The sequence below is a fragment of the Bos mutus genome, chromosome 10, assembly GCF_027580195.1.
Source record: "Bos mutus isolate GX-2022 chromosome 10, NWIPB_WYAK_1.1, whole genome shotgun sequence".
In the NCBI taxonomy this organism is placed as follows: domain Eukaryota; kingdom Metazoa; phylum Chordata; class Mammalia; order Artiodactyla; family Bovidae; genus Bos; species Bos mutus.
The window spans coordinates 29,180,312-29,195,084 of record NC_091626.1 but is presented as its reverse complement, the minus strand read 5'-3'; the positions used below and the strand labels follow the sequence as shown (position 1 = coordinate 29,195,084).

Here is a 14,773-nt window from a genome sequence, read left to right as displayed (position 1 = left end):
TGTCCATGGGATTTCCTAGGCAAGAATACTGGAGTGGGTAGCCATTCCCTTCTCCAGGGGAATATTCTTGACCCAGGGATGGAACCCAAGTCTTCTGCATTGCAGGCGGATTCTTTATCACTGAGACACCAGTATTCATTGAGCATTCAGAGATAGCAAAGTCTGGGATTGTTAGTAGCAGTGTACTGTGATAAGCCCCATAGCATTGTGTTACAGAAGGGGCAGGTACAAAAAGGAAAGATTATAAATAGCCTGCGTTGGAAAAAGTGGTCTTTGAACAGTGTCATAAAAGATTAGTAGAAATGGGTGAATGAACAATCAAATTATCAACAACCCAAGTTAATAGCATTTGAATTGAGACTGCACTGTGGCAGACTCTGGGACAAAGTATCCTCATGAATGAGGACTGATTGCATAACCATAGTAACGAAAAGTGTTTTCCTCTTTTGACAGTAATTAAACTTTTATTTAATTGCTTTCTTCTGTTGACTCAAATTAAATTTGCTTAATTATTACAGGTTTTATTCTGGTAAATAAAAACATGGTAAATCATCAAATTTTTTATTTGTCATTGACAGTTCAATATAAATTAAGTAAAATATTAATTCAGTTCTGTACTATTATCAAAAGTTTTCCAATTTTTCCATAAAATGACCATATCTAAATATATAGTTTAATGGTCAAAACAAGTTCAACAAAAGATTATTTACAAATATGAGAAGACGATGGCCCTATAACTCTTTTCTCCACCAAAGTGAACATGTAATTATTAGTCCAAGAAAATCACAAACTCTACTAAAAGAATGTACTCCAAACAAGTGATGGGACATGTTTGTGTCCAATTTCTCAGACTTCCATTACTTTGGATAAACATTCTTCAAGTATACTATACAGCAGACATTTTAATCTTGTCATGGAAATGCCCTGAAAGAGTTTTAAAATGACCATAATTACCAATACCAGTCCTTAAGATAATTTTGCTGAATAAAGAAGTAGAGGGGTGGGGACCATTTTTGCTTTTTCTGCCACATAGATTGACGGGAGCTTGTTCAAACAGTGCCTTATCATGCTTGAACACAAGGTAGTCACCCTCAATTCTTCTATTGCTGGATTTTACCATCTTTAGCTGTGCATTAAACAACACCACCACCCTTTTCTAGCCCCTTCATTGCCTTTGCATGCATTACCTTCCAGGATTCTTCTCTTTTTTGGACTTCTTCCCTGCTACCCATGTGCTTCTTGGGTAGAGTTTATTTCCTATTTGTATCAAAGACTGAATGACACAGGTCTGCTCTGTCTCTGATTATTTATCTGCACTAGGGTCCGTTTAATACTGTTCCTTTGTGACTATTTTGAATACTCCCAACTGCTTAAAAACACAAGCACACACACAAAGATATACTCAGGGACAATCATTAAATAGTCTTCCTCTTCTGGTTTTCTAAGAGAAACTAAGGCACAAAGAGGAAGCCTCCATGAATTAGGGTCAGTAAGTGAAGTCAAGTGGCCAATCTTTTCAAACTGCCTTTTCCACTAGCTTCTTGCTGATTTGAGAAACAGCAGAAAAATGAATGACAGTTTAAATTTGATGTTTATTTCTGCCTTTCCGCAAATCTCTGCCATCCAGTAAACTCCACCTTTTTAGAAAAGGAAGTTCTTCTGTGATCTAGGCATGGCAAAGATAAAGCCATGCCACAATCCAGATTCAGTGAAGAGCTGAAAGAATTCAGATGTTGGTGCCATGGTGGTTTTCTTAGGAGAAGAAGGACAAACCCTGCCCTTGAGCCAAGCCACTGGGACTCCTGGAGTTTAGCTGAGGCTAAATCATGCCTCCCCTTGAAGGTAGTTTGGTTCGGAAGAACTACACTGTGGACAAAGAGGACAGAAACTAATCCAAAGTGCCATCAATCAACCCCTGGCACAGCTTAGGTTCCCCTGGGTAAGAGGCTTCAGAAGGAAAAGATGAGCTTGGAGGTCAACTGAGGGTCTACTTAGCCTATATTATCTCTAGTAATGGGCAGTAATAGGAGCAAAATAACCTGGACAAATGCAAGGTGTTTGGATGAATCCGGCAGTGCACACTGGGCTTTTATCAGGCATCAAGCAGGCAAGGTTGGAAGGTTTGCTTCGTGCTCAAGGTTTTGGCCATCCTGAAGGAGAATCATTTTGGCGGGGTGTGCTGAGTAGTCTGCTTCAGGCTTCTCTTGGGTCCAGCTGCCATCATCAGCCAGTCCACAGGGATGCCCAGCAGGTCACAGCTGACATCCCACAGCCGCCTTGCTACCGTCTCATTACGAGCCTGTGCAGAGACCCATGCCACGTGGCAGTCACTGGAAGGGAAAGAGAGAGGCTTAGAACACAGGGTTAAGAATGCAGTCTGCCCTCCGCCTGGCGTAAGGAACATGACAGAAAAATAATCCGGGGATGACATGTGCTCTGGGTGGTTCACAGGACCAGTGTTTGTCCTACCTCTTCATTCTCCAGACTTTACCCCAGAGAAAAATGGGGTCAGAACCATTTTGGAGCTCATAGACCACCCGGGATCAGAATGTTTATTTGATATATAATACATATCATTTAGTCTTTATATCCCCCTTGTGTGTGTGTGTGTGTATATAAATATTTAATTATAATATCAGTGTCTGGCTGATACCTGTGTATGTCCATCTTGTTCAAATATGTCTGTAAGGTCAACTCTATAAGATGCTGTATGGTGTCATGTGGCTGAGATACTACATTGCTCTTAGATGCTTGGAGCGATTAAAGAAGTGCTTCTTCTTTCTGCAGTGTACCTACAGTTATAACTGTAGGTTATAAAACTACAAAACTCAAAGAACAAGTTAAGTCAGCTTCATAACCAACAAAAGAAGGAAAAGATGATAGGAGAAAAGAAGTGGTAACACGGGGACTTCCCTGGTGGTTCAGTGGTTAAGACACTGCCTTCCACCGAGGTGCAGGTTTGATCCCTGATTGGAGAGTTAAGATCCCACATGCCTCATTGCCAAAAAAACCAAAACAAAAACAGAAGCAATATTGTAACAAATTCAAAATGACTGTTAAAATGGTCCACGTTAAAAAAAAAAATCGTAAAAAAAGAAATGGTAATAAGGTCCCATCTGTTTCATATACGTTCTCTTCACTGTTGTAATTCCAATTATTTTAAGTCCCCATTAAATACAGGAGAGCTGTCCCAACTCTTTACTTCCCAGAAAAGTTTCTCAAGAATAATTCTTTTACTCTTTTTTCTCCTCTCTGCATCTAGTACACAGCAGGGATTCAGTGAAGGGTTATTTTTTAATGATTGACTAAAGGGAATCATGATCTTTGAAGTCGTGTGAGAAACAGTTTTTAAGACTATACCATTTGGGGGGCTCCCCTGGTGGCTCCACAGTAAAGGATCTGGCCTGCCAATGCAGGAGACACAGGTTCAATCCCTGGTCTGGGAAGATTCCACATGCTGCAGGGCAACTAACACCATGCATCACAACTACTGAGCCTGTGTCCTAGAGCCCAGGAACCTCAGCTACTGAGCCCACTTGCCGCAACTACTAAAGCCCGCTTGCCCCAGAGCCCACAGACTCCGCAGCAAGAGAAGCCACTGCAAAGAGAAGCCCACGCATCGCAACTAGAGAGTAGCCCCAGCTCGCTGAAGCTAGAGAAAAGCCCTTGAAGCACAGCCTAAAATAAATAAAATTACTAAAAAAACCACTATACTATTTCAGGACTTTCCTAGTGGTCCAGTGGTTAAGAATCTGCCTGCCAATGGAGGCGACGTGAGTTCTATCCCTGGTCCAGAAAAATCCCACTTGCTCCAGAGCAACTGAACCCATGTGTCACAACTATTAAAGACCTCACGCCTGGAGGCTCCACAACAATGAGAAGCCCAGGCTTTGCCATGAGGAGTAGCCCTTGCTTGCCACAACTGGAGAAAGCCTGTACATAGCAATGAAGACCCAGTGCAGCACCTCCAAAAATAAATAAATAATTTTTTTTTAAAGGGTATAGTGTATCAGACAAATCCAAATAATTTCCTATAGGCAATAAAATTCCATCTTCAAAAACACACACGTTCGTACCTGAAATGGTTTCCGCTGAGAACTTCTAGACCCTCCGTTAAGGCACAGTATAGGCTGGTCTGGGCTCCCTGCTGTGGGGTCTTGATGAAGAAGGAGAAAATCCACCAGATCCATCTCATGAGGGCTGAGTGCCGAACCAGTTCAGAGCTGACTGTGCCAGGGTGCACAGAGTACACTGTGACGCCAGAGCCTGATGCTAGGAAGCCATATGGAAAGAGGAAGACAGGACTTGATGATGCTGAATGGCCAAAGAGGGCAGGAGACATGAACGGACATTTGCCTGCTGTGGACTCTGCTCTCCTGATGCTGTCACAACCACTCCTCACAGTAATGTATATTTTTACTTCACAGATTATAATTCAGGCTGAGCGTGGCTATTAACTGTCAGGAAGCAGCAGAGCCAGGACCCACTCAGAAGCATTTGACATTGTTGATCACTGCCTTTCTAAAGCTGCCTTTTCACTGGTGGTGGTAAATCTCCAGTACTATATGGAAAGCTCTCTAAAATACGGTTAGAATTTCAGTTCCTTATGTATGGTATATACACAGTTAAATGCACAAGAAAATAATTGGAGAGGTGCAGGTCAAGTTGTTGACAGTGGTTTCTTGGGGCAGGCGGCGGAGGGGAAGCAGAAGAGGGACAGAGAAGAGTAAGTGGGGGGGGGTTTCATTTCTAACTCTGTATACTTCCATATTATTGGAACATTTTTTCACAGTGCAAATTATTCATGCATTACTAGATTCATTTTACATGGGACAGCTGGATAAAAACTTGCTAATTATTTCTCTCTCCTGTTGGATGTGAACCACTCCACCCCCAGCCCCTAATCCAGTGTGTAGAATAACATGGGCCCTGAATACGTGGCTATTGAATGGATGAATGAATGACTCTTCATCATGCCCAGGTTTCTTTCTTTGCATCACAGCTTATTTCCCACCTAATCCTCATCCATCAGGTGTCCTTACTTGTGTATCCTCTGCTCTTATCTGATCCTCACAGCTGGACCCATCTCTGCACTTCTAGGCCCCCCCTAGCACCCTGACCAACTTTTGGTTGATTTTCACCACCCAGTTCCCCTGATCCATCTACAGCTGATAAAGGATATCACGCCCTAGGCATAGACTTTCCTCCCCATCTCACAGCTGTTCATGTGGTTTGACACTCCTGTTCCAGTGATGAAGCGCTTGTGTCTGATTCCTTCTGCCTGATCTGCCTGCCTCAAGTCTAAGCACTTCTAATTGTCCACGTTGGATTTCGTTACTCTTTATTGGAAATCCAGAGTAGACTGTGCTAAGGACCTCTGGTTGTGTCTGGAGACTCCCTTCCTCGAGCATACATTTCCCTTTTATTTGGACCTTTGCTGTTAGGGAGACCCCTCACCCTCTATAGGCCCAGGACCTGTTTTATCCTAGTGTTTGTAGCCACTGCAAGTTTTGGTCCCTCCATTCTATCTAGAAGTCAAAAACCTTGACTTGCTCATGAGTCAAGGTTAAATTAATCATAACAATAACCCATGAAGCAGTCCCACTTTACATATGAGGAATTAAGACTTGAAAAGTTAAGCAACTTGCTGCAGGTCGTGCAGCTAGTAAATGCCAAAGTCAAGCTTTCAGAACTCCCCCATCACCTCCAACATTCATTTGTGGGCTGTTTACTAAAACCATACCCAAGCAGAGCCATGAAAGCAGATGCTGTTTACAGATGGGCTCCATAAAACAGCTCTGATTCCTGTGACTTTTAGCTACTTCCCATTGACTCATGTCTCCATACTCACTACTTTTAAGCCTACCTTTTAGCCTCCGAGCCAGTTCCTGGGTGAAGAGAATGTTGGCTAATTTGCTGTGACAGTAGGCCAGACCTGATTGGTAGAACTTCTCGCCCTGCAGGTTATGGAAGTGGATCCTTCCCATGAGATGTGCTAAGGAAGATACATTCACCACCCTCGATGGTGCTGATTCCTCCAGCTTTTCTAGCAACAGATGAGTCAGGAGGAAGTGACCTATGAGAAAAAGAATTAACAGATTTCAGGGCCAAGGTGGGGGTAAAGGGAGTAGTGGTGAGCCAGGCTCTGCTATGGGAGACAGAGAATCCAATAATAAAGCTTTTAACTTTTATTATTAACTACAGAACAAGTTCAGTGAGAGTTTAGGGACATAGGAACAGCCAAAGACATAGACATCCTTCTATGAGAGGTCTAGATTATGTGAATATGAATTCCCCAGGCCAGAATACTGGAGTGGGTAGCAGTTCCCTTTTCCAGGGGATCTTCCCAACCCAGGGATCAAACCCAGGTATCCTGTATTGCAGGCAGAGTCTTTACCAGCTGAGCTACCAGGGAAGCCCTCATGAATATGAAATCATATCTTATTCCAACTTTGAATAACATCACTGTTGCAGGGAGGAAGCCAATTCTGACCCTGTGACGGAACTGTCTCTTTGATTTGCTCTTTGCTGCTTTTGTTATTAAAATCATACAGAACAGTCTGCCTCGGAGAATCCTGCGCCTCTGCCTGGCTGTTAAACTAAAAGTGCTTTTGTTTAGAACCCTGTCCATCTGTGGATGGCAGGAAGAGGGAAATGAACACATCCCATGCCTGAGGCTTGCCATTCCAGCCGAGGTTTGCAAGATTAATGGTCTTTTTACTTTGCTTCCTTACCTACCCCCATCTCTGATCTATAATAGAACCTGGCATCCAGACCCTGATAAGATGGTTACTTTGAGGTGCTAGCCTGCCGTCTTCTCAGTCTGCCTGCTCCCTGATTAAAGTCTCCTCCTTGCCTCAACACCTCGCCTCTCGGATTCACTGGCCTGTCGTGCAGTAAGCAGAGTAAGCTTGGACTTGGTAATAACTCTTTAAGAGCCTATGGCCTCCATTTGATGCCTGCCAAAAGGGTGGCTACAAAGAAAGCAACATAGCACCCACTCCAATTAGGTTAAGTTAAACTGAATGTGAAACACAGATCAAAAAATGGGGGGAACCACAAGGGAGCCTGAGCTTTCTGGCAGGACCACACTATTTATTAAATGAATATATTTATGGTCTGTTATGGCCCAGAGGTCCATTCACACCACAAAGAAAGCGCCACAAGACCCTAAGTTCTCCACTGAGAATTTAACTTTCCCTTTAGCTTTGGGATGAGACAAGATTTCTTACCTAAGTGGTTGACTCCCATATGCATCTCAAAGCCATCTGCTGTTTTGGAGTAGGGACACATCATCACTCCTGCGTTGTTGATCAAAATGTGGAGATGCTTTTCCTCTGCGGGGAAGAGGAGACGGAGTGTGCACGTGGCCAGCCACGGCTGTTACATCTTTGAAATGTGCCCCACACCCACGCTTTGAAAAGGGGATGCATGGCTTCAATCTTCCCTCTATCTTCCCTTCATATTTATTTTGTATTGTTTTTCATTTTAAGATGCTAGTTGAATCCTACATACTCTTACTACAGGGAAAAATTCCACATGACATGACCAAATGGCCTTTCCAATCTTTCCAATTCAGGATCTACTGACTCATTGCTTTTGGGAAGTGTTCTATCTCTCCCAATAGAAAAACTTCCCCAGCTGAATGAGAAATTTCAAAACAAGAGAAAAGCAGGATGTTTGGTACGCCTCCCTGCCACTTGGTTTCACGCCCCCAAAGAAACACTGGTTTCACCTCTGTTTCAACTGCAAACTCTCTTATGATTTCTTTTTTCATATCATTTGTAATTTTTGTCTAAAAGCATTATCAGTGGAAGTTGTTTTCCTTGGGAGGCCTAGATCCCTGGGTTATGAGGGAAAAAGTCTACAGAGTGCTCTTGGACTTGCTTTTGATGTGACACTACAGGATTTTATGTTAATTTCTCAGCTTAAGTTTCTTGCATCAGTTAGTGACGTGAATGAAATCCCCCCCGCCCCCATAAATGATGTCAGCCTGAAGTTCTAATTTCTTGCCGATGACCTTTTATTCATCCACCTCCTAGAGAGATGATAGGCTTCTTTGTCATATCCTTGAGCAGCTGGCCTGGGGTTTTTTTTCTAAGCCCCTGTACCGTGGACCAGATGACTGTTTGTGGATCCCAGCCTGACGTGGAGCCTCAGGTACAGCAACCCAGCCCTCAACATCCTGAGGCCTCATCTCTTATCTCTATACGGATATGTGGACTCCAGACCTTAAAGCCCATATGGAGTTCTGGTACACATACGAGATTTTTGGCTTTAGTTCTTATGCACTACTATGACATTTTGGGGTGAATTTTATTTGTTTGTTTATTTTTGGCTCTGCTGGGTCTTCGTTGTTACATGTAAGCTTTCTCTAGTTGTGGCAAGAGGGGGCTACTCTCCTGTTGTGGAGAATGAGCTCTAGGAAGGTTCAGCTCACAGGCTTAGTTGCCCCGAGGCATGCAGGATCCTCCTGGACCAGGGATCGAACCTGTGTCCCCTGCATTGGCAGGTTGATTCCTAACTGAGGAAATCTGCTGTGACTTTTCAAAGTCACTTTTTTCCCTGCCTCTTGAGGATTTCCGTTTGTTACTAATGAGTTCCATTATGAATCCAAAAGTTTTTGGTTGTATCTTGTCTAGCATTTCTAGATGTCAGAGAGGGAGAGGAATCTTTTCTTTTTAGCTAAGTCTTCCATGTTGATTGCAAAACCCACAGCATAGTCCCTAGTTGGACACCCACCTTCTAAGAAGCGCTTGGCAAAGGCTCGAATAGATTTAGTATCAGCCAAGTCCAGTTTCCGCACCAACACTTGTTGGTTCCCTGTCATCATCTGGATTTCTCTGGCCGCCAATTCCCCCTTTTGTACGTCCCGGCAAGCTAAATACACACGGGCTCCTGTCAATCAACATATAAGAGAGACAAACTGTTGGCTCTGTTTTGCAGTGAGCATCAAAGACTTAATTCTAATGTTAAATATTATTTTCTACTGTTTGTTTCTAAAAAGGGATTACCCCTGCTTCACAAAGAGGTATCTGATGAATAAATCAGGAAAGAAAAATAAATCAACACTTTTCATTATATCCATTATATGTAGAACATGTACAACATTCAGACCAGCAGATCAGTGGGGCCTTTCAAATGTTCTTGAATTCCAAGCCTGGGAGGAAATAATGAAAATGGTCATCATGGCAAGGGATAAAATAGCAGTAGCAGCAGGAGACCTAAACTGAAGTTTCTCCAAAGAAGACAGAGGGCCAACAGGCACATGAAAAGATGCTCAACACTGTTAATTATTAGAAATGCAATAAAAACTACAATGAGATTATCACCTCATACTAGTCAGGATGGCCATTATTAAAAGTCTACAAATAACAAAAGCTAGAGAGGGTGTGGAGAAAAGGGAACCCTTCCATGCTGTTGGTGGGAATATAAGTTGGTGCAGCCACTATAGAAAATAGTCCTCGGAAAACTAAAAAATAGAATTACCATATGAACCAGAAATCTACTCCTAGGCATATATTTTGACAAAACTATAATCCCCAAAGATACACGCACCTTTATTTCATAGCAGCACTATTCACAAAAGCCAAGACAAGGAAAAACCCAAATGTCCACTGACAGATGAATGGATAAAAAAAGATATGGTACATATATACAATGGAATTCTACTCAGCCATAAAAAAGAATGAAATAATGCCATTTGCAGCAACATGGATGGAACTAGAGATTATCATACTAAGTGAAGTTAAGTCAGAAGGGGAAAGACAAATACCATATATCACTTACATGTAGAATCTAAAATATGACATAAATGAAGCTGTCTGCAAAACAGAAACAGCCTCACAGACGCAAGAACAGACTTGTAGTTGCCAAGGCGGAGAAGGGAGGAGGTTGCATGGATTGGGAGTTAGGGGTTGGCAGATAAAAACTATTACATATAGAATGGATAAACAACAAGGTCCTACTGTATAGCACAAGGAACTATATTCAATATCCTGAGATAAACCATAATGGAAAAGAATATAAAAAAGGATGTATAACTGAATCACTTTGCTGTACACAAAGTGATTAACACAAATAAACACAACATTGTAAAATCAACTATAACGGTGTTAGTCATTCAGTTGTGTCTGACTCTTTGAGACCCCATGGACTGTAGACCGCCAGGCTCCTCTGTCCATGGAATTCTCCAGGCATGAATACTGGAGTGGGTAGCCATCCCCTTCTCCAGGGGATCTTCCTGGGTCTCCTGCATTGCAGGCAGATTCTTAACTACCTGAGCCACCAGGGAAGCCCTAAATCAACTATACTTCAATTAAAAAACAAACAAACAAGTAGCAGAAGGGAACTGAAAGCAGATAGACTTGCCTCTTCGAGCCAGCTCTTTGGCGGTCTCCTTCCCGATGCCTGCGTTGGCTCCAGTGACCACAGCCACTTTTCCAGGAAGCTGGATGGTTGATGTACAAACCCCGCTGGACAGCATCTTCCTGCAGACAGAGGAGTTATCAGTTCTTCATTTTCTTTGCCTTAGCCAGAGGCTCCTGCAACACCCCCTTATCTACACATCCCAAGGCTGACGGCTGTTTTCGTTCCTTCTACTGCTGTCCTTTTACAGACTGAAGGAAGATTGGAGGAAACAAAACAAAAGTTTTCTGCTCTTAAGATTTTCTTGCTTAAATTTTTTCTGCTCTTGCTTAAGGACAGAAATGATTCTATTAAGGGCAACTTTAACTCTAGCTCCTTGCAGTACAAGAACTGGATGAATATTTGAGCTCCTGGTGGAGCTCTTCCTTGGGCTGAGGAAATCACAAGACTCAGCCTAGAAAAAGAAAGAACTGGTTCCCTGATGTTAATCGGTCCATAACTGGCACTTTATGGCCTTTATGGTTGAATAAAACAGCTTACCCAACAAAAAAGTTAAAAATTATGAAAGCTTGTCAACCTGGGACAAAATGAAAGGAATCACCCTCCCCCCTGCCCCCCAGCTCCCTACACATGAACAGTTAAAAATAAGGCAAAACATGACTAAATAAATACAGAGCAGAACTTGAGATTCCAGTCCTGGTTTAATCAGTACAAGTCCTTCTTCCTAAGCAATACACTACTCTACTTCTCCAAAGGAATGAATGCATAAACAGGTATTAGGTCTTAGATTGTCCTCTACTCTGCAAAGCCTGGGGACTCAATTTAAAACAATCAGTTGACTGGGATAAGCATTTTTTAATTTAAATGTTTCATTGAAAATTGCACAGCACAAACTGCTAGCCACTCAAGTTCCTGCTTAGAACAAACAGGCCAATAAGGAAGCAAGGTGCCCACCAGCGGGTATCTTTCTCCTCAGACAATCCTCCCCGCTCAGTTTTCCCACGTCCATTCCGCTTCTCCTCCACAAGCACCCACGAGGACCTCAACCCAGCTGTTCCTTCTCCTTAACCAGCAGGAAAGAAAGAGACAACCAACTATGAAAGTCCAGCTCTGGTCCAGCCCCCACGACCTAGCTTGGTAAGTTGGGAACATGACCCTTGGAGTATAACTTTGATTAGAAAAATCTCTTTGAGGTATGAGCAGTATTTTCAGTTCAGTCGCTCAGTCCTGTCCGACTGTGTGCGACCCCATGGACTGCAGCACGCCAGGTTCAACTTTTCACTGAGATTCTGTGTGGATCAGAGAATGCTGTGGCGGAAAAGAGAGAAAAAGGAGCGTATTCATCCGAGTATCGCACTCGTGTGAGCTTCTAGAGGTGGGAGCGCGGCGAGTTCAGAGGAGGAACAACAAAATGGGAGAATCGGCTCGAGCGAGGAGAGGAGTGAGGAAGGAAGGAGTGAATGTGTAAGAAACTGCAGAGAGTGATCTAGCGCGCCTTCCAGTTCCAGTCGCACCTTGACTGCATTTCCCTTCCACCCTACCCAATCCCTACCGAGGGAAGAAGTGTTCTCTGCAGTCACAGGTCCACCGTCACTACTGGTGATTTACTCAGAACCAATCAGCAGGCTGCCTGTCCGGCAACTCGCTGCTGATTCTCTGGGGCACTAAGCCAGCCATTGGCTGATTATCACCTGGTGCAGGGACCACGACCCTCAACCTCTCCTCCTCACCCCAAAACCCCAGGGCAAGACTCGGGACCGCCCTCCCCCACGCCGCCCCACCCCTTACTTCTGCTGCTAAGGCATGTTAGAAGACAAGAGTGATGAAACCCTTTTATCCTTTACAGCATCTGCCCAGAGGATAAGCCAGTCTAACAGCAACAAAACAGTGGGGCTGCAGATGTCACGACCGGCATCGAGGAAACAAAGCAGGATGTTCCGGACTGCAGCCTCTTCCCACGACCTGGGGGTCTCCTGATCTCGCCCTCTTCTCCCCGGGCAGCTCGACCCCCTCCGACCCACCGAACATCCCCTACCTGGAGACCCGCAGGGAGTTTTCCTGTCCTCCTTTTGAAGCTCAGAGCTTCGATGAGGATGTATGTCTCCCCTCGCCCCGCGCCCCGCAGATTTCTCTAAGAGGAAGGCAGTACATTTGCACAGACCTGATTTGGGGTGCAGCGATGTACAGGAGAAAGGGGAGAAGGAGGAGCAGGAGCAGAACCCCAACCATCTCGTCCGAAGGCAGGTGCGGCTGCCGCAGCCGCAGCGAGTTGCCCCAACTGTGCTCGCCGACTGCTGCCTCGCCTCCAAGACACGCCCTGGTAAACTACGAAAACCCGGGGAGTAGAGCCTTCTGGGAAATGTAGTCCGAAGCTCGGCATGTGCGCTCCTAATTCCCAGACTCGGAGAGAAGCTGAATCTTGCCCCAGATACGCAAGGACTCCCCAACCGGCTAGGATCTAAGACTTTTGGGACCATCCAACCAGCTCTCCCATGGCCCCTCTGGCCACCGTGAAATCTCCCCAGTCCTTTCTACCCTGAGCCCAAGTCCAGACCCTGGTTCAGGTTTCCCTAATTATGGTTAGTCGGTTACCGCATGTTTCTTCTAGAGGTCAAATATTGGCGTCAGGAAAATGTTCTAATAAGGCTGATTACACGGGAGAGGAGCGGTTGGAGTCTGACAGTTGGAGGGGGGTGGGGGGTGGGCAGAAATTCTTTAGGGATTCCTTCACCCAAAGGAGCAGAAACAATCCGTCCCTGAAGACATTACAGGAGAATCACTTCGTGTCTTTTGAATTATAATGAAATAAAAACATATCATGAAATAGAAAGTATAATTTTCCTGGTGTTTGAGTGTTAATTGAAGATAGAATATAGTTCTCTTGAAGACTTGGGTTATTTTAACCCCCAGGGTAGCAGTGGATTTCTCAGATTAGCACAATTGGTTTTGCCTACTTGGCAAAGTACTTAATCCTGCCTTGCATAAAGCCGTGGAAATTCTCTGGGAACAAGCAGGTTCCCTGATCAGTCACTCCTTTTAGCTCTGCCATCTGAGGACTTTCTTGTTTCCAGAGAATGAATGTTTTTCAGATGGGAAATGTTTTAAGTCATCATCTGTCTGTGATTCCTGACTGCACTGAGTAACGTATTCTGGTTCTTCTGGACAATTCATTTCCGTTTGATTGAAAGACACATGTTCCAGGCTCAGTTTAAGCCAGTGTATGTTACAGCGCTTGGCAAAGAGAGTATTTCCTTCACACAATACAAATTTGATTATCTAATAGTCATCATATTTTGTAACACGTTAATTATTGGGTTATCCAATATTTGAATCAGCTTCCCTGGTGAGTCAATGGTAAAGAACCTGCCTGCCAATTCAGGAGAAGCAGGTTCAATCCCTGGGTCAGGAAGACCCCCTGGAGAAGGAAATGGCAACCCACTCCAGTATTCTTGCCTGAAGAATTCCATGGACAGAGGAGTCTGGTGGGCTACAGTCCATGGGGTTGCAAAAGAACTGGACACTACTTAAAGACTTCCCTGGTGGCTCAGACGGTAAAGCGTCTGCCTACAATGTGGGAGACTCGTGTTCAATCCCTGGGTGGGGAAGATCCCCTGGAGAAGGAAATGGCAACCCACTCCTGTATTCTTGCCTGGAAAATCCCATGGATGGAGGAGCCTGGTTGGCTACTGTCCATGGGGTCGCAAAGAGTCGGACACGACTGAACGACTTCACTCACTCACTAAAGACTAAACAACAGAAACAATATTTGTCCCACGTTTTGTTCCTTATACATTCACTCATTTATTTGACAAATGTTTATGGTATTCCTGGGCTTTCCTGGTGGCTCAGACGATAAAGAATCCACCTGCAATGCAAGAGACCCTGGTTCGATCCCTGAGTTGGGAAGATCCCTTTGAAGAGGAAATGGCAACCAACTCCAGTATTCTTGCCTGGAGAATTCCATGGACAGAGGAGCATGGCAGGCTATAGTCCATGGAGTTGCAAAGAGTTGGACATGGCTGAGTAACTAACACTTTGACTTTATGGTATTCCTACAATGTATTAGGCACTGTGCTGAGGTCCAGAAAGAAGCCAGGGAGAAATTACCGCTGCAACAAGTGATTACTATGAATAAATTGTGATGAGGGTTACGAGGGGAAATAGAGAAAGTTTGGGGAGGTTATAGCAGGAGACCCCTTCTGATCTGGAAATCAGGAAGACTTCTTTGAGGAAACAACTTAACCTCTTTGAGTTGAAGCCTGAAGAAGGTCAGAATTTAGTGGACAAGCAACATACAGGCAAGAATTCTCTAAGCAGAGGACTTGAGTGAGCACACAAAGTTAAAACAGGGGCCACTAGATCGAAGGAAAACATTGGTCTATTTAGGCCACAGAGGTTAGGGGCA

The 14,773-nt window shown here is 44.2% G+C and overlaps 1 protein-coding gene across 1 annotated transcript; it reads right to left on the bottom strand.

The window, feature by feature from the left end:
• Nucleotides 1-547: 547 nt before the first annotated feature.
• RDH11 (retinol dehydrogenase 11) lies at nucleotides 548-12,864 on the bottom strand. Its single transcript, XM_014481441.2, has 7 exons — nucleotides 12,530-12,864; nucleotides 10,372-10,490; nucleotides 8,743-8,898; nucleotides 7,233-7,337; nucleotides 5,867-6,076; nucleotides 4,077-4,272; nucleotides 548-2,330 (listed from the first exon to the last, which is right to left on the bottom strand). The coding sequence occupies exons 1-7, from the start codon at nucleotides 12,595-12,597 to the stop codon at nucleotides 2,162-2,164; spliced, it is 1,023 nt and encodes a 340-aa protein (XP_014336927.2). The 5' UTR covers nucleotides 12,598-12,864; the 3' UTR covers nucleotides 548-2,161.
• Nucleotides 12,865-14,773: the final 1,909 nt, after the last annotated feature.